The following is a 19,362-nucleotide window of genomic DNA, read 5'->3' as shown; positions in this document are numbered from 1 at the left end:
CTGAGAATGCTGCAATCTTAATCAACACCAGCTTAAATTCATCAGACCAAAACCATCGACATACGAAGAAGAAACAACGGCAGCAAAACACATAAGCCTCAGACGTCATTGCTACAATTGTGAATCTAAACTAAGATAAAAGTCTTATACGACGTTTGAAAGCTGAAAAATGGGAGTAAAACTAAACCAATCGAATATTCCACCAAAAGAGAGAGGTGACCGAAAGCCTCCATATATTCTGCCAACCATCCGAAACCTCATTAGGCCGAGCTTGAGAGCTCTAAAAGAATGCGTAAGAAAACTTACATAACTGTTAGTGTAAACCACTTTAAGTCGTGGCCTCGGGACCGACGCGGATTGGTTCGGGTCCTGATGACGGGGATCTTCCTGGGACGCTCCTCCCGATTACTGAGGTGACCGATCATGGTGTTTCGATTGGGACGGGATTGTTATTCCCTCCGGGCAAGAACTCCTCGCCTGCGCGTTCAGTGGGGACCTTCGGTTTCGCACCTGCACAAAAGTCGGGTCGGGGAACTCGACCCGACCCCTCCAACAATCAAGTCAGTGGGTGGTCGTGATGGGTTCTTTTTTTCTAGCCAAGTTGTGTCTGCCTCTCCTTTCTCCCTTCTTTTTTCCCCTTTTTTTTCTCTTCCCTCCTTTTCGATGCGCGAGGATTTTTATAGTGAGAATTACCGTTGTATGATGTGTCTGTCCGTAGGGAGCAGGATCGTACTTCTGGTAGCGTCTGATATTATCATTGACGTGACGTCAGAGATCTAAGCCTGAGTAGGATATTAATGTGCCTTGATAGACATTATGATCCGTGTTGACCAAGTGCCTCGTCAGGTCAAAGGCAAAGAACCATTCAGAAGAAACCATGACAACGCTATCAGCAGGTAGTTGTGGCGACCCTTCTGCCGACCTTTCCTCGAAACCGCGACACGAGCTGATGGATGTCATCGGGGTTCTCCTGACCGTCTGATGACGGAGAGCACTGTGACCCTAAATTTACCCATCGGTTGGGCCCCGCCTGCCACGCAACTCAGGGGCAGGGGAAGCTATATTTTCCGCGCCGCGCATCTCTCGTTGCTCTTCCGGAATCCGACCTCGACTCCCACGTTTTCTCATCGAAGACGCTAACTCTGGCGACCGGAACCCTAGCCCACGACAATGCACGGCGAGCAGATACGCCGTGCGGCTCGCGAAGATGTTTCCCCTCTAAGATTGTGAGGTCTTCTCTCCCTCCTTTTCATCCGCTTCTTGGGCTCGATTCTTCCCTTTTTTGACGCATTTGTGTTAGTCGTACATCAATTCCTAATATGCTTGTGGTATTTTCTTGGTCCTTGTTGGAGGATATATTCTTCGTTAATCTGGACTTGATAACTGTTATTCTGTAACTTGCTTTTCTGCAAGCTAATTGCTCTGTATTCTAGCGATTTTCTCTCACGTGTTCTCTTAGTCTCTACTTTTGTTATTGTCTGATACCATATTGCAGTCATTAGTCTTGTAGAAATCGTATGGAGAAGAAAATTGAAGACAATAAATTTGTTCAATGTGTTCTGGATGGTGGAGGAATTTGATCAGGGGTTTCTTGTGAAATTTGCGTCATCAAAATTTTCACAGTTATTGTTTTGAGAGATATGAAAAGAGCCCATCAAAAAACCACATCCAGGATGCTTAGCTTTCATGGTACTTGGATGCCAACTTCAAGTGTCAAATTAACTGTTTGAAGGGTTTTGTTGGCTAGGAAAAAATTGCATTACAGCAGGTTTAACTATATGTGCCAATTGGGCAATATATCTACATAGAGCCGAGCCGGCAATGAGCCATACGCACATAGCATGTTAGAACGCTACAAACATGAAGGAATATCATCGAACTAAATCTTAGTTTTGCTAAGGACAAGTATGTTGCTTTGTTCCTTGATTTTACTGTCTTTGCTGTTTAATTTTCTCCCTTGCTTTTACATCTTTCTTTCAGACTGCTGCTCGATTTCTTAAAGTATGATTTGCAGAAAAACTGCGCTGTCTTCTTTTAAAGATAGATCAGTTGGAAATTTTACCATTTAAGTATTGATTTTGTCTGATTTCTTGAATGCTTCACAGAATATTTTCTTGATATTGTTTAATATAAACTCAAATATAAATGCTACAAAACTGTTATTTATTGGTTTTCATTAGAATAGGCAAAGTTAATATCTCAAATAAAGATTTAACTAGCTTTCTGCACCTATATTCTCCAGAGGAAATTTGTTAACTTCCTCTTTTGATTAAATATGAATTTATGATTAGTCTAGGATTTTAGATCCCTCTGTCCTCATTGCCTCACTATCCTCGCCATCTTCTAACTAGGGCGAGGTCATTTGCTCTTCCAATTCCCTTAAGTTGTGCTACAAGATAGCAGGCCATTGATTCTAGAAGCCCTTCCCTTCTCTTCAATGCATACCCATTTATTTTTTTCACATGTAGTTTTGTTTGTGATTTCCACTAAAGAAACTCATTAGTAGCTAGATTCTCAAACTAAATGTGGTGGTCCTTATGTTTCTCTCTTTTCAGCATATAGTAATCTACTAGATCCTATTTTACATTCATTTAGATGGCTCAACTTGGAGATGATAGTTGATTTCTAGTCTAAAATTATCTGGGAATTAATCACTTCTTGCAAAAAAAAATACAGCTAGGATATACCATCTGTAAACATTATGCAAGTTTGGGAATTCTAGCTATTCATGGAACATAAACCAAAACCTGCTTACAGAATGCTAATGTGATTGCTCTTTCAAAATCTTTCTTCATCATTTTTAAGCATACACGTTGAGCTTTATGAATACAAAATGGAGCTGCCTACTCTAAGTTAACATGTTTTTGAATACTTTAGACATGAAAACTGAATAGCACCTGCACGAAACTATTTGTTATGTTAATGCCTTTATCTGTCCTCGATATAGTTTAGGTCCTTACAGTTACAAGGTTTATGTAGACCTATATATGTCAGTGCAAATATGATATGGTATGATGAGCATAATATTCCATTTCATAAACACAGTTAGAAATTTTGAATTGTTCTAATCTTACGTTATCTTTGCTATAGGTGCCAATGAACTTGTTGCTGCTGGTACTTATCATCCTTCTTCTCAGCATCTGATTTACTCTTTGTACTAAAGCTTAGAGAACCTCTTTAAGTCAAAAAATCTCCTGACCACTCAGATATATGCCAAAACCGAAATTTTGAGATAAGCACTGAAGCCTTGTTTAATAAATTCACCTTCTTGATTCATACCTCATCTCTAAAATCAATCTTCATATGGTTTTTATGCTTCTCTATAATTTGGACCATCTTTCTTTCTCGAGTGAACTTAAAGAATAGACCTTCCTCCGAAAATGCAACATATCTGGAATTGTCATAATGACTTGACACCGCTGTTGACATCTATATCTTCACAATACAGATATTTTGGTCCTGTCTTTTGACTTCAACAAAATGAAACTTTTTGGTCCTATTATTAGGTGCTTAGACTCCGTGAGGCCTCTATCCTGTTGAAGCATTTGGATAGTTGGCCAAATCTGTGCTGAAGTATGTTTGCTAATAATATCATAGTTTGGAGACTGATTTTGTAGCTCTATCCATGATTTGCAACCTATTCTTAAGAGGTGTTTGCAAGCTGTAATTAGAACTGTCCTGATATTTTGGTGTGTATGTTACCTATGTCGTCAATTCAAAAGAATAGTACACTATGTTGGTGAACCAATGTCTCATAAAGATTATGTTGCAACATCAGCGGCTATGCGTGTTAGCTGTTATTGTCACTTGTAAATTTCTCTTTCAATGGTTTGTCATCCAGGTTCGCTCTCAATTAAAAGTCAAGGCTGCTGCCAATGTTTGTTCGCATCATCAGGAAGAGCTTTAAGATCCTTTTATCCTTTTCCATTTCAACGCCACTGTCGCCACATCATGGAATGGCAGTCTTATGCACTTTCAAATGACATACTGGATTTCGATATCCTGCATTGCAGGCAAAGTCTAGACCTCCAATGCCTGTTTTGGCTGTTATCTTCCTACGGAAGGAACCAGATTCAATGGAGTCAAGTTCTTTTAGCATTACACAGGTACCAACTTTCTTTTAACATGTTCTTGGAGTATCTATATGATATGAGAACGTTGACATTTGTTACAAAATCACATTAATGCATTTTTTATTCTTGTTTCTTAGTTCTTCCAAAAATGGGATTGAGAAATCAGTCGTTTCCATAATCTTTTTATGTTCTTTTTGTTCCAGTCCATGTGAGGATCTGATAGCAACCTCACAAACACAGTTGGGAAGCATAATGTGGATACATATGAAGCTTCCATTCCATCGAATTACTAGCTTCGTAATCCATGTTTATTTGCATGGTGAGACTTCCTTACATAAGATTGGTGTCACTTGTTAGTATGATTCCTTGAACAGGACGACGTAGATGATGCAGCAGATGGTGAACAGGATGATGCCGATGTCGATGGTGAGGGCCGTCATCGCTTGATCGCTCAGCTTCATGTTCTTCCCACCGAGGCGGTCGACCGTGTCCGGCACGGACTGCCAGTTGCGCAAGTCCTGCTCGTACGGATCCTCCAGCTTCATCCGCATCTGTCGCAGGCGGCGGCTCTCCGCCTCTTGCGCCAGCGTCCAATCGTAGAAGCGCCGGCTGTCCTCGTTGCTCACCACGTTGTAGGCCTCCCGCAGCTGAATGAACTTCTCCGAGGCAGCCTTGAGAGGGAGCGACGTCGTGTCGGGATGGTACTCCTTCGACAGCCTTCGGTACGCCGCCTTGATCTCCTCCATGTCCGCTTCTGCTGATACTCCAAGAAATCTGATCGCAGCGCAGATATGCGTTACCACGATGATGCTATCTCGCATGACTGACAGAAAGGCTCCGAGAGAGAGAGAGGGAGAGGCAGATGGAACGGTGAGCAGGACTTACTGGTAGTGGGAAGCAGTCGATTTGTTGATGAGATCCGCGAATCTTTCTCCCAGATACTCTTTCTTCTCGCTAGCGCCGGTGTCGGGCTTGGTCTTTCCCCCGACCCAACCTTCGTCCGGGCTGGACCAGTGAATCCTGGTGTCGACGCGGCGCTTTCGAGTTGGTTCGCCGGAGGAATCCGGTGCTGCTGCGACGACGTGCATCTGCCGCACTGCGGGTGTTGCCTGCTTCCTCCCACAGAAAAGCGGAGAGAAGGAAGGCGAGGCCGTGGAGGCCATTGCAAGAGTAACAGCAAAGCTGAGAAGACGACGACACAGAACCAATAGATTTAGTAAGAAGACATTAACCCACAGGAAAGAACGAGTGACGCAGAAAAGAAGAGGTTGAGCTCTCTTTCTACATTTTTGTGGTTCATATTTCACAATTTTTCACATGAAAACAAAGAAAGAAAGAAAAAAAAGGTTCTCGAGACTAGACATGTTTGATTCAGAATTTGTATGGTTAGGAGTCGGCAGGGGATAACATAACATCTGCCGTATACGAGACCAGTGTTCTGACCATATGACACAAGCCCTTTTTCTTTTTAAGTTTTAGTGTTCTTTCCATTCAAGAATTATTGTACTAAACAATTACCGCACAAATCATATATCCTCTTAGCCATATGGTCAGTGTGTTAAATCTTAATAATGCTCTCTAAAGAGATTGTTACTTATTGAACTTTAGGTTTAATATAATGATACGTGTAATTTAAACTTAGAAAATGATTAAGATTTATCTTGTCGAGGAATGGGAAGTGGCGGAGGTCGTAACGATGGACGAAGGCGGAGAGGTAAAGATAGAATAGGCCAGAGGCGGAGGTGAAGGAGAGATGGACCACCACATCGTAAGCGCAACGAGTGGGGGCGCAGGAGAAGACGAAGTGGGAAGCAGTAGGAACGAAGATGCCCTGGAGAAGGAAGAGGGACCAAGAGACTATTATATTTCAACGCTCATCAACTTGAGGTAAGATCGGAAGCTCCTGAGTTCATCGTTAGCGCAGGAGAGGCTATGTGCGTATGACACCCTACTAGGTAGCAATGACTCGATGTTGCTACTAGTGATCGCTTCCATGACAACGCCTTCTTCCACCATTGATGGTAGTCTCAATTTTTTTTAACTTAAATTACATATGTCATTATATTAATAGTTTATTATGAGTCAGCATATCACGTAAGCATATTCTATTCTAACGTCTGTTAATTCAAACTTGATGAGAAGAGCTTATATGCTACGTTTTTAAAAATATATGAGTTATTTTAGATATAAATAAACCATAAGAGCTTAAGTGATCCATGGCCAAAATTACAAGGGCTAAAATAAACCTTAATCCTTTTTAAACTTAAATTATATACCATTATATTAATAGTTTATTGTGAGTCAACATATCATATAAGTAAACTCTAGCGTTTATTAACTCATACTTGATGGGAGGGACTTATATGCTACGTTCTTTAAAATGTATGAGTTATTTTAGACACGAGTAAACTATAAAGGCTTAAGTGGGTACCACACATTTCAAGAAAATACCTCAGGTTGAGGTCCACTTGACCCTTGCAATGGTCTTCCGAGATGAAGTTAACGTAGCAAAGACAAAGACTCCTTAGAGATCGTATAAGATCATAATCGAGCAAGCAATGAATTGTCACATGATCGTGTATAAAATGATGCATCGATGGACATATTGTGAGATCAAGTGGGGGAGTGACACCAAAGAATAAGGCATATAATAAAACTATGAGAATGGACATTGAGCTCAACGGATGGTTGACTTGTGTAATAGTGGTTGCAACGGCCACAACTATATCTTTTAAGGAACTTAATCATACAAAGGAAGGTTGGAGCTCTGTGAGCAACACCACAAAAAAAAAAAACTACAAACTAAAGGAGTGTGTTCTATGGTACCATCTAGGTTGATCTTTTGTATGCACACCAAATTCACATCAGTTGAAGGCTGCAAAAATGTATAGTATCATAGAGGTCGATCATCAAAGTGCATATCAGTATCACGAGAGACTTGATTATATGAACGTACGATTAGAGCTTCTAGATTATAAATTTCTCGAGAACTCATATTTGCTCGAGCGAGCTCCAACACAATCAACAAACAAGGTCAGCATTGCTATCGATGACACATGCAAAGAGGAGAGTCGGTATTAGACTTGCAATACAATGGCAAATGTCATACAAGAGTTGTGGTCTTTTTTTCATTGATTAAATGAGAATTATTGAGAGAATATAGCAGTGCTAAAGAAAGAAGCGAAGTAGTGATAATGATTAAAAAAAATTAACTATTAAAAAAAAGAGAAATGATAATGAAAGTGAACTCGGAAGGAGTGTCACGATGCCAAAATGATATATTCAAAAGAAAAGAATGCATAGACAACATGATTAACAATCGAGTCATTGGCATGATTTAAAGATGATCCAACTGTTAAGATCCAATGCGTTTATAAACAGTTCTCTGGTCCACGTGTCTTAGTAATGGAGTGGATTGATGGCATTCGATACGCTAATCCACAGCTTAAACTAAAGTCGTATCGACCATTTACCACATCTTCCTTGTCAGGCACAGTAAAATATTAGACCACATCAGAAATGACAATAATATTTTAACGTTTCATCCACATCGTCGTTAATCCAGACTACAACTAGCAAAAATGTAGAAGACATGAGAGGTTCTAATACATTCATGAATCACTCGATCCAGTATAATATGCATTGGACTTCTTTCTGTGTCAAAGACCAAGAGAAACAACTAGTTTCATTCTTATACCATGCCTACTATACTCGTATTTCATATCTGCTTTGTTGTACAAAGAAATGTGCCAAAAAAATGGGCATACTTTGGATACATTTAAAAAGACTTTACATATTAGAGCCTATAAGATTACAACTTATTCTACAATACAGTGAGGTGAGGAGAGGGTTTAGGATTAGTAGATAGAAAGAAAAAAGAGGTGATTGGGAGGGAGGTGTGAGAAAATCCAAAACTTGGGACATGGCAAGATCCTGGATGCATACCAGACTGCAGTGCAATCGCCACCGTTACCACCGGTCTGATAGGACAGAATCACTCCATGCAAGCATAAAATCACGTGTGACGTTAGGCAAGTCTGCATCAACAACCAATACGAGCATTCACTTCATAGGATCCACCAAACAAAAAACATATTTTGAGTTGCAGACTGGCAAGTACTTCACCTTGCAGAACCTCCAAAGCAACAGAAGGTATATCTATTTGATCCTCGACCAACCTGTATACATCTACAAGCTAACAAAAAGAGACCGAGCACATTTCAGTAGATCAGCAACAACAGATAGAAAATTGTTTCTATTTTCTAACTTATAATTCAGAATGTCAGGAATTTTAGCAGGTATTGCATCAGAGAGAAAAAACAATCAATAACGGATACATTATGGTGTGAGAGGCAACCAGTGGTGCAGTAATGGTAACACGAGACAATAATTCTAAAGGAAAAAAAATATAGTTCTTCTGCTGGTTTAAATCAGGACATTCTTACTTTAAGCATGATACTATCTTAATCAGCACCCACTAATAAGAAGACAAATTGCAAATTATAGTGCATGGATAAAGAAGATATTCAAGTAGTTTATTCCTTTTCATGATAAAACACCAAATAGTTTTGGCATAATATGAAGATCTTCACAGGAAGGATGAGATAACCAATTATAAGAACTCACAATGGCTAAAATGACCAAAATGACCTATTAGTTGGTTGGATGATGCATATAGAGTAACCCTTCATTCCATGCAACATGACCCAAAGAGAATTAAACAAAGTTATTAGCAGGCCAATAAATCCATATATATAAGTCCATCATTTCATTATTTTTCGATGGAGGACTAACACAATATACCCTGTTCAGATTTTTAAGATCTTCATCAGGAACCTCTTATAGGTCCAACACGTTACAAGCTCAAAATAAACTCCAGATCAGTAAGCAGAAATAAACCACCATATTATCATATGTTAGCTCACATAGAGAGGCCTGCACTGTCCTTGATACCTAGTATTCACTAAGAAAGATTGTAATAAATTGGAATATTCTATAAGGTCTTTATCCTTCAGCAAAAAAGAAAGAAAATCCAGTAAACATTTCAGTATTGAGTATATTTTCATAGTTACATGAAGAATGCTTTGTCTACATCATAGACCTGATAAATTCAAAAGCTGCATAAAAAAAATAAATAATGTCACAATATCAGAATACTAACTCTAGGTCAAGGTCTACAACTCCAATGAGGCCACTATCACGATCAAAAGTGAACTGGATAAAGTCATCAGGTAGGAACCACCAGATGCATAGAATGTTGCTCCAGCGATCAAATATTCTATAACCCAGATATTGATCTTAATTGATGTACCAGATATAGTTTGCTTTCAAGATTTGAGAGGTAACGTAACAGCCATGAATTATATAATTGTTACAATATTATGAATTCAGTGTTGCTTGCAAGTTAAAGTTTGAGATAGCTGGCTGTATTAGTTTTCACCATAACTAACAATGAGATAGATGAAATGAACTTAATGGTTCCGAAAAAGATCCAAAACATGGTAATGAAATCCACTAAGAACCTATCGTGCAATAAGAATCAGTTATATTTGTTCATTCATACTAACTGGTTGCAGAAGAAGCAACGAAGATACCGAGCTACCATTTTCATTATTTAATATTTATATCGAAACAACTACTAGCATCAGTCAATGGTGCCAATCAAACTCCTTGATGAACCACAACTTTATCTTCTCTTCAGATATCTTTTCTAGTAAATATAATATTCATTGACATGCAAATTTCTTATTAGTGCTTCTAGTGTATATCACACGTTTCAATCTGATATTCCATAATGCTAGATTTCAGCAAAATATGTTGCAAACCTCTTGAATGTGAAGCTTGGAGTCTTCTGTTAGAGCCATGATGAGTTGACGTCGAATCCCAGCATCAATTAGAAACATACGTGCTCCATCTTTTATGGTTTCTGTGAGGTCCAGTTTCTTCTCAACTTGCAAGCTCCTTGAACTTCGGCTGAATAGTGATCATAAATTAGGTTGTGAGATGCCAAATACACATTAAAACAGTAAACACAACAAGTGGTTCATGTTACAGACGTGCTGCTCTTTTGTTGTAATGCAGGGTTGCTGTTCATCTTAGCCACATTTTCCTTGGCAAGAATTATAAGGTTTTCAAGTCGTTTCCACTGAAACACTCCATCTTTAAACAGAACCTACAAACATTAAGTAATATAAGGCCAGATTACCATTTGCAATAAGAAAACAATTTTTAACATTAACACACTGTAGAATGCTTTAGGCTTGCAACTTGGAATATCTACCAAAAGGCCTGGCAAATTTCAATTCATCAAAGATGAGAATAATATGCTAAATCTATTCCTCCAAAATGAAAGCTCATCTCCAACCAATGTTTTAAATACCCCAATCCAGCACCAGTTTCAGCAACCTGTCAGATCAGTATGATTCTTGTATATTAAGTGGCATACCGACATGCACTGCCCAATATCATTAGACAACAAATAAAAAGTTAAATGTCGACCAGGTGCTTGGTCTATATGATACAATAAAATGCTTGGTTGGTTGACAATTACTGGTCGATATTTGAAACTTCATCTCCAACAACACTGTTATTTCCTGAAAAGTGGAGTCAATATAATGCTTCATGAAGACATTTCTAAACCTTCAGCTTAAACAATCAATTTCAGGTTTCATCCCCATGTGGGATTCACGCCCTACTTTAATTTCTACAAAAATCTAGGAAACTGCAGCAGATTTCTCAAATAACTAAGACAAAATTCAAGGGAGAAACTTGGGTTAAAAAATGAAAACAACAATTTTAAGCACTCTCACCTTCTCTGATCGAGTATTTAATGATCTCCCAGATGATATTAGCGACTTCCAACAATTGATTAGATGAACATTGAGAGATAAATAAATAAAAATTAAACTTAAGTAGAACTAGCATGATCAGTCCCACCTCTCTGTTTTAAATTAGGAGAAATTGGAAAAATAAACAAAAATAACACTCCAAACATATAGCACTCATACAACCACAACACTTTTAGATGAAAGAATTTATAGTGGGTAATACCAATCAAAGAAAGAATTGTTAGAAACTAACCTGTATGAGACGTTCACGAAGCGCAGGATTTGGATCTGTTAAAAGGCGCTTTGCTACATATGGATATGCAACCTACATAAATGTATATTTCAGTAACAAGCACCTCAGAATATGAAAGGAAAACATCTATATACAAATTATTCAAATATTATCAATAATCAAAGACTGCTCTCCGGATATTTTGAAATATATGAATGCAAAAGATCTATATATAAATTATAAAAAGTTACAAATAATCAAGAACTGCTCTCAAGAAAATAACAATAAGATCTTATATCACCTCAAGAAATTTAAAATCTGGCTTAAGCGTGAAGCAGATTCCTTCTTGAGTCAGCAAAGAACGAATAACAAGAGAAAATCTCTCCGGAATGCGAATTGGGTAATTATAGACAAGTTGATTGAACTTCCCTGAAAATTAATTTTGGAAAGCAACAACTATCATCAAGATATGGCAATTCCTCAAATTGTGCACAAAAAAGAAACCAAAGTATGTCATAAATGTCTTATGATGTGTTTAGTAATGTGGTTTCATATTTGCACCAGCTCAAACTACCACTGCAGAAGTCTTATGTGCTGACATTAAAAGAGATTGCATAATAGAATATGCTAAGATCATGCACATATTTACACTAGTTCTAATTTTCTTAACATGCCTGATAAGGAAGCAATATGTCAATGCTCCCTCTCCCTTTCTCCCTCATCACCTGCAATCTTTATATAGCAAATAGCTGTTCCTTAAAAACATAATTTGGAACCTTCAAACAGACAAATGTCTTCCATTAATTATTTAATCCTGTTTAAAGGTCCAAATGCCAGTGGTTATAGTTTTGTTTAGAGCCTATGCTTGTTCCCAGTGAACTCTCATAAAATGCTAATCACCTGCCATATAATGGGATGACAACGGGAGAAGGTACCATCTAATATGAAGTGGTCACATTAAAGACCAGGACCAGAAAACCAATAAGAGAACACTGTATGGACCTGCCTTGGCAAATTGACAGGCTCAGTTCTATGGCTTGTTGCTGCATAAGAAGCTTTTGACAGAAATCAGTGAGAACCGAAAGATTATTGCATATAAAACATTCACATATGTCAAATCTAATGAGATGGTTCACTCATTGAGGGAACAATATGATTATATAGGTCCAATCTAAAAAAAGATAAGCAGAAGCCAAGTGGTAAATTATGCAGAGTCAAAGAGAAGCAGTGGTATGTGAAAAAAACCGTTTGAGAAAATTGTAACTAAAAACAATGTTGAAGACTGCAGGATTAGAAGCTGTACCAGTGACACTTCGAAAATTGAAGTCAGACAATCCTTTCCCAACTGAGTTCTGCCATATAGCCTCTAACGCTGGAATAATAGGAGAGACATCTGTTCCACTAGCAAGGAAGCCAAGCCTAGTGAAGTCATTTGCCATCTCAGCATAATCCTCATTGACAGCATGGACAACGGCATCAATCAAAATTTGCTTATTTTGCTGAAATTCAAAGAATAGGAAAAAATACACTTTCAGAAATGGAATATAAGCCAGATAACTCGTAGACTAGCTCTAATTAAAAGCTCCAGAATCCATAGTTTATAAAAGGAAGAACATTTTTTGAGAATTTCCAACAACTTGGATAATTTCTAAACTTTAACAAAAAAAGAGAGTTCCAACTAGAGGAGCTCCCATTCTACAAGGTCAAAACCCTTTTTTACTCCAAAACTTTATTTCAGCTACAAATCTTTGCTCTTTCAGCAAAGGGATAGTTGTGTTCCAGGCAGTACCTTATCCTGTGCAATGTATCATGCTAATATGCTGAAGACAAGATCAAATGTCACACTCAACATCTGTATGCAGACGCACAAATGTCTAAATTTTGTATAGTATCTAACTATCTATAAGTATAACCTATAAGATCTTTTGTCATTAGGTTGCCAATGAGTTCTCTGTCATTTATGTGTTCTATCTTCTGAGATTGGTCATGCCTCCTTTTATAACAAACCACCATAGTTCCCTAGTTCCCATCTAGAAAAAGCCACTGTCTTTCGAGATCAGGAAACATTTGCACTACAGAATCACTTTTGAGAAAAAGAAACTAGCTCCCTATCTAGTTTTTATCCACGCTCTCTAATGAACAGATCCACATGGTGGACATTCAGCTGTGACATCGAGTGGGTTTATCATGATTGTAAATAAAGATTTATCAGCCTATAGCAGCAAGAGGAGCAAGGTGGCTTTTCCCCAATTTAAGCTGTCAACACACTGAAATAGGCACAGTAACAAAACAGCATGTTGAGTGCCCATAACCCTGTTGAATCTAAGTTTTGGTCCAAGTACGTATATTTAATATGGCTTTGTTTGACATGGGATAAGCCACCAGAAAAAAAATACTATACAAAAATTATCAACATAAGAAAGGGGTGTTTGAAAAGAGAAGAGAGGAAAACATCCATAACAGAAAAGAAAATAAGTTCAAGAAAAGGAAGAAAGAATGAGCAGGTACATTTCCAGACACACACACACCAAAAAAGAAAACCCTAAAAGAACACCTAAAGCAAAAGGAAAAGAACCACAGAACAAATACAACACTATGGCAGCAAATGAGTTTGAAGAACATGATCATCATCCTTCAGTTTGGTTTCCAGTCATATCTTACCTTAATGTTTGAAGTCAAGTAGGATGTTTTATAACTAAAATCAGAATTCTTAATTTATAAAAAAAGATATAACATGCCTTAGACATATCATACAATTTGCTATCAAGAAGAATCAAAGAAGAGTCTTGATGAAGTATGTGTTCAAAATTTTCCCACAGGAAATATTAGATCAAGTTATCAAAGGAAAATATTAGAAAACGGTAGAGAAATAGAGAAAAGAACATATCAGATACGAAATAGCAGAACTCATGGCCGAAGGAAACTATAACCTTTCAGTTACAAGTCATCAATAGAACATTGTTTCATCAGCAGAATGCATAGATATATAGATGGCCTAGCTATATCTTACTTCCTAGTCAATCTAGGGCAAAAAATAAGGGAAAATTGATGAATGAATATTGCCATTCTTAGAGAATCCATAATCATTCAACTTTCAACAAAATATTTGGAATTCTTCAGATTTAAATACTAATGGCTTAACAATTCCCTTAGTCCATATTAGACCTGAATTAACTATTCATAAGCATAAAAAAAACTCAAAAATAAGAGACTAAAATTCCTCAAAGACATTTAACAGAAACAAGGAAAACTACAAAAAATACCAACGTATGACTAAACTCAATCGACTCAACTCCAACTCAACTGAGGCTAAGTCACAACTTGTCCAAGACAATATGTCTTTGATATATAGATGAATTTAGAATATGCATGTGAAATTTTCAAAGATCATGTGTATGTCTATACATGTGGATGAATAAGTGTGCATAATTAAATGTGCACAAACAAAAGTTTCTTACATAGACACAACAGAAGATAAAGAATCTTTCAGCAAGTTTAATCTAATGATCAAAGAAGCAAACTCACAAAAACATAACCCTGTCTATTTTGGTTTTGAATAATTACTAAATAGTTTATGAAATGTTATAGTCCTCTTGGCTTAAACAAAAAGGACATGTTACCATGTTATTTTCAGTTTTGTAGATAGATAACATCGTTACATGTTTTCTTATTGAAGTGGCACATAAAAATTTTCAAAAAACCATAAAAAGACTGAAACAAGTATAAATACATTTTGCAATATATGTTGTACCAGAACTGACATTCTTCTCAAAAACTAAGATAACATCACAGAAAAAACCCATCACCCTTCAACAAGGCAGAGGCACCTTGAAAATTATTTCCAACTCACCTGACTAAGCTCGGCCACATTTCCAAAATCAACATAAGCAATACGGCCATCACGCATGGCAAAGATATTTCCAGGATGTGGATCTCCATGGAACAGCCCAAATTCTAGCAACTGCCTCAATGCAGCACTAACCCCAATTGTCAAAAAACCATTTACATCGATGCCTGCTGCTTTAATGGCCTGATTTTACCAAAAGTAAGTTAAGAAAAATCAATTACTAATGTTAAATGAATAAATGTGCAATATTTTCTTCCAACTTCACAATAAAGAAATGCATGTAAAGTTCAGAAGATTCAGCTAAAATAAACTTGTGGAATAACAGAGACATCATTTCTCATTAGCAAATTAACCTGTGGATTAGTGCATCGAATGCCATCAATCCACTCCATTACTAAGACACGTGGACCAGAGAATTGTTTATAAACGCGTGGGATCTTAACAGTTGGATCATCTTTAAAGTTCTCCAAAAAGTCCTCAATGTTCCGAGCTTCCTGTTCAGACATTAGCAAAAATAAGGTATCTTCCATAATATGGTTTCAATTAAAATGAGTTCAGTACCATTTGTTTTCAAAAACAGCATCAGGCAGACTTACAAGAGTGTAGTCAAGTTCTTCCAATAGCTTTTCACCAAATTCATCAACAATAAGCTCTGCATTGCAACCTAGTTTCTGCAGACTGATACCATTCAAAAATGAAGCCAGATTGCGGAAGAGAAAAAGATCTCGGTAAATTATAGGCTCTATCTCTGGTCTTTGCACCTGAAGATCATACTAGTTAGTTCAAAAATTACAAGATTTGAGAAGAGAAAACAATTACCATGCATCATTTATTCATTTCTCATCTAATGAAATATAAGACTCAGAATTATATTCTACAGTGACTTATAGTATGCATCTGGTCATAAAAAGGAAGGGCATGTGAAAAAATTAATAACACGTCTCCAATAACTTCCCACTCAATGCTTTCTGAATTACTGTTTTTCATACCATATGAGCTATTTGCATTGGTACTCACATCGGATGGCTAAAAACTAATAAAATTAATACATTATAAAATGTTCAAGGCATAACTTGAGATGTTTCCTAACAACTTAAGCTTTTGATAAGAAATAGAAGCTATAAAGTGCTAAACTATAGATTGAACTCTTTCCTAATAACTTAAGCTTATAGGATAAATGGTAGCTCAACAAAAATCTTTATCATGGTATCAGAGTATGTCATGAGTTTGAATTCTGGCTCCTCTCTTATTATTTTACCTGGGAGGATTTGTGCAATGTTCAACGACCTGTGAAGGAAAATGTTAAGAGTTTTATTACAAATTGGGTCCTTTCATAATAGCTTAAGTATTTGGGATAGTTGGAAACTCAATTTACTATTCAGTAAGTGTGTTTAGTTGATAGTTTTCGAACCTTTATAGCAACATCCTCCCCTGTTTCTCGTAGAGTGGCACGGTAAACTTGACCTAAGCTGGCAGCCGCTATAGTCTGCGACGAAATTCTACTGAACACCTGTTCGAGTGGTTGCCCAAGATCCTCTTCAATGATAGCAAATGCCACCTGCAAGTTAGCTCCATGCTCAAAGTCAATCAGGAGAAATCCTCAACCCAGAAATTATTTGTAGCAGCAATCAAAACCCCACCTGACTCGGGAAAGGAGGGACATCATCTTGGAGAATGCAGAGCTCGTTCATGTAATCTTCTCGAATTATATCCGGTCTATTTGCTAGCACCTAAACAACGATTGCATGCATCGGCCAATTTCAGCAACTAGTAACTAAAGACCATCTAGATAAGGAGGCCAAAAGAAATGGGACAGTCATTGACCTGACCGGCTTTGATAAAAGATGGGCCAAGGTCGCAGAGAAGCTTGCGAAGCTGGCGAGCGCGGTAAGGGACTACTTCCTCATCCCTTCCAACTAAGCAGTCGTAGGTGAGTGCCGACCAGTAGAGGCCCAAGTTCCAGACGATCTCCACGCCACGGCCGATTAGCGACAGTATCGACCCCCTCGATTCCAGAACCTTGTTCCTGACCTAACGTCAATCCAAGTCGAGCAATTATCTTCAGCGACGCGAGGAATCGAACACCCGCAAAGCCGAAACAATGGCATATCAAGTCGAGGGTTCCTACCGTCTCGGGAGTGTACTTGCGGAAGGGGATGCAGACGCCGCGCTCGATGTCGAGCTGCTCCATGGCGCTGGTCACCCTCTCCGCCGGCTCGTTCCGCCTCGATATCGGCACCAGCTTCCTGGTTGCAGTCTCGGTCGCCGCCGCAGCAGCAGCAATCGAAAAGCGAAGCGACGAGGTCCTCCGATTCCTCCTACCCCTCCCCCTCCTCCTAGACAAATTAAGGCTGCTGGAGTTGGAGACATGGCTGCCCCATCCCGGCAAGAAGTGGCAAGACGCATCCGAAGAAATCGACAGCTTCGTGGAGTAGTACAATTCCATGTCCCGCTGAACCCTACTTTTCGGGGGAGAGAGAGAGAGAGAGATCGATCCCAGAAGGATTCACACAGCCACGGGTTTGATTTATAGGCCGTACAGTAGCTATGGAACGCTGCTTCCAGATGAGTGTTGAGGAATGATGGGCAAATTAATTGAAGGACATCGTTGCTGTGATGTGAAACGAGATAAGACCGTGGAGAAGTCTGCCCCGTGAGACGTGCTCGCTTCCGCACCACTGTTAACTGCTGCTTTTGGATGACCACACAACAATCAACATGGGATGAGAGGATCTCATCCAGGAGTTGGTCTCGTCTTTATCTCAATCCATCAGTTACTGTACTTGAATGGGAATGCTTTGAGCATCAATGATTTGTCTTATTATTTGTCTTTTTTTTATCTTTTTCTATGCACTGTATTTTGTATTGAGTTAGATACGGAGGGATAGGAACTTGTAACTGATTCCTAGCCTAACAAATTTTGATAAGGAGTTTGAATCCAACGCCACAGCAGGTCTAACTCTTTACCTCGATGGTTTGATTGGCGTATGATCGATAATTTTATATATAATTTTACAATCAACTTCAACTATTACACTTCATCTTTTAATCTAATCCTAATTAAATTAGGGGGTGTGGTGGCTATGATTTTTTGAGAAAAAAAATGACAATAATAAGGAGGACAACACAGAGACGGTTCTCGATCATCCAAAAGTGTTATCATCTCATGTTAGATCAGATCTATAGTAGATTCTTGCTACGATTACTTTAGAAGAATTTGGATATTGTGCACGGTGACATAATCCTTCTATCCTAATTATTCTCTTAAGATTATTGATAAAGTTTTGAGTAAGAGATTAATATTTATATATTCATTATTATTATAGTGGATTTTCTCTAGTTTGTCCTGTGATTTTTATTCTTCATATTGGAGAGGTTTTCCACGTAAATCTTGGTGTTCTATTTTATTATGATTCCATTTAATTATAATACGTATTATGATCTACTAATATTTATTCATATACAAAAGTTTATTTCTTCTTTATATCCCATCAACTTAAGCTAATTTTCTTCCTAAGCTCTCTAGAATAATTTGAGTGTATAACTTATTTCTACTTTCCAAATCCATCAAACATCATTCTAACTTAACAATTGAATAAGTTTTATCGAACCCTCTTGCTTGCCGTCAATAAGCTTGCATCAAGCTCATGTTAATTTAACTTGACACGAAGAATCATGCTAATCTAACATGGTTTGAATTAAAATATTAAATACTAAAACAATATGATGATAATTAGTTGACAACATAATTCATTCATTGGTTAGATGTTATAAAGATGTAAATGTTCAATTTAGACATTGAAAATCACTTTATATATATATATATATATATATATATATATATATATATATATATATATATATATATATATATATATATATATATATATATATATTAACATAATTATTTTGTGGTATAAAGTTATTATAAGAATTGGCAAGGAAACCTCCACTATAACAACTTTTGGGCACAAATAATGGCAACTAGCATGGCTTAGTTAATTACTAGTCAATAAAAATAAATTTTAAATTTTATCGGACGATGATATACTCGTATATCAGTTAAAAAAATTTTAAATGATAATTTTTTTTTAAATAACATCAAAATGTATATACGATCTAAGATTATTTAATTTTTATTCTTCATATTAAAATCTTTTTTATATAATAAACATATAATTTTAATTTTAATACTTAGACCGTCACAATATCACATGCAATGGAGCTGACAGATAACATCATTCATTGGTTCTAACCCTGTGAGTTACTTAAATTATATCAAATTGGTGCGGTCATGTCTGCCAAAATAGTATTCTCTCGCCATCTTGCTCATCAATTATCATTACTTTATATTGTACTACCACACTATTTCATGGTGCTCAT

At 37.4% G+C, this 19,362-nt stretch overlaps 2 protein-coding genes and 1 long non-coding RNA gene across 4 annotated transcripts; 1 reads left to right on the top strand and 2 right to left on the bottom strand.

The window, feature by feature from the left end:
- Positions 1-1,079: 1,079 nt before the first annotated feature.
- On the top strand, positions 1,080-4,406 carry LOC135640479 (uncharacterized). Its single transcript, XR_010497347.1, has 3 exons — positions 1,080-1,231; positions 3,842-4,106; positions 4,277-4,406. It is a non-coding gene; the product is annotated as an uncharacterized LOC135640479 (long non-coding RNA).
- Positions 4,329-5,295, bottom strand: LOC135640478 (NAD(P)H-quinone oxidoreductase subunit T, chloroplastic-like). Its single transcript, XM_065154942.1, has 2 exons — positions 4,959-5,295; positions 4,329-4,847 (listed from the first exon to the last, which is right to left on the bottom strand). Exons 1-2 carry the CDS (start codon positions 5,234-5,236, stop codon positions 4,427-4,429), a joined length of 699 nt encoding a protein of 232 aa, XP_065011014.1. The 5' UTR covers positions 5,237-5,295; the 3' UTR covers positions 4,329-4,426.
- Positions 5,296-7,745: 2,450 nt separating this feature from the next.
- LOC103989382 (protein ACTIVITY OF BC1 COMPLEX KINASE 1, chloroplastic) lies at positions 7,746-17,555 on the bottom strand. Of its 2 annotated transcripts, XM_009408209.3 has the most exons (14): positions 17,108-17,555; positions 16,804-17,010; positions 16,620-16,709; positions 16,391-16,537; positions 15,576-15,740; positions 15,333-15,473; positions 14,983-15,162; positions 12,436-12,631; positions 11,434-11,561; positions 11,154-11,225; positions 10,130-10,245; positions 9,899-10,046; positions 8,199-8,268; positions 7,746-8,110 (listed from the first exon to the last, which is right to left on the bottom strand). In XM_009408209.3, exons 1-14 carry the CDS (start codon positions 17,423-17,425, stop codon positions 8,043-8,045), a joined length of 2,046 nt encoding a protein of 681 aa, XP_009406484.2. In that variant the 5' UTR covers positions 17,426-17,555; the 3' UTR covers positions 7,746-8,042. The 2 variants fall into 2 exon arrangements, with proteins under 2 accessions (XP_009406484.2, XP_065010189.1); XM_065154117.1 differs by lacking the exon at positions 17,108-17,555 and having other exon boundaries at positions 16,809-16,933.
- Between the last annotated feature and the right edge of the window lie 1,807 nt (positions 17,556-19,362).

The sequence above is a fragment of the Musa acuminata genome, chromosome BXJ3-6, assembly GCF_036884655.1.
Source record: "Musa acuminata AAA Group cultivar baxijiao chromosome BXJ3-6, Cavendish_Baxijiao_AAA, whole genome shotgun sequence".
NCBI classification, from domain to species: domain Eukaryota; kingdom Viridiplantae; phylum Streptophyta; class Magnoliopsida; order Zingiberales; family Musaceae; genus Musa; species Musa acuminata.
Note: the sequence above shows the minus strand (reverse complement) of the source record. Positions and strands in the feature narration are given on the sequence as shown.

Coding starts and splice junctions, on each gene's coding strand:
- LOC103989382 (XM_009408209.3), bottom strand. CDS start 17,425: ATGGAATTGTACTACTCCACGAAGCTGTCGATTTCTTCGGATGCGTCT. Junction 16,710..16,803: donor CTTTTATCAAAGCCGGTCAG/GTCAATGACTGT, acceptor ATCGTTGTTTAG/GTGCTAGCAAATAGACCGGA. Junction 16,538..16,619: donor TCCCTCCTTTCCCGAGTCAG/GTGGGGTTTTGA, acceptor GCTAACTTGCAG/GTGGCATTTGCTATCATTGA.
- LOC135640478 (XM_065154942.1), bottom strand. CDS start 5,236: ATGGCCTCCACGGCCTCGCCTTCCTTCTCTCCGCTTTTCTGTGGGAGG. Junction 4,848..4,958: donor TCGACTGCTTCCCACTACCA/GTAAGTCCTGCT, acceptor CGCTGCGATCAG/ATTTCTTGGAGTATCAGCAG.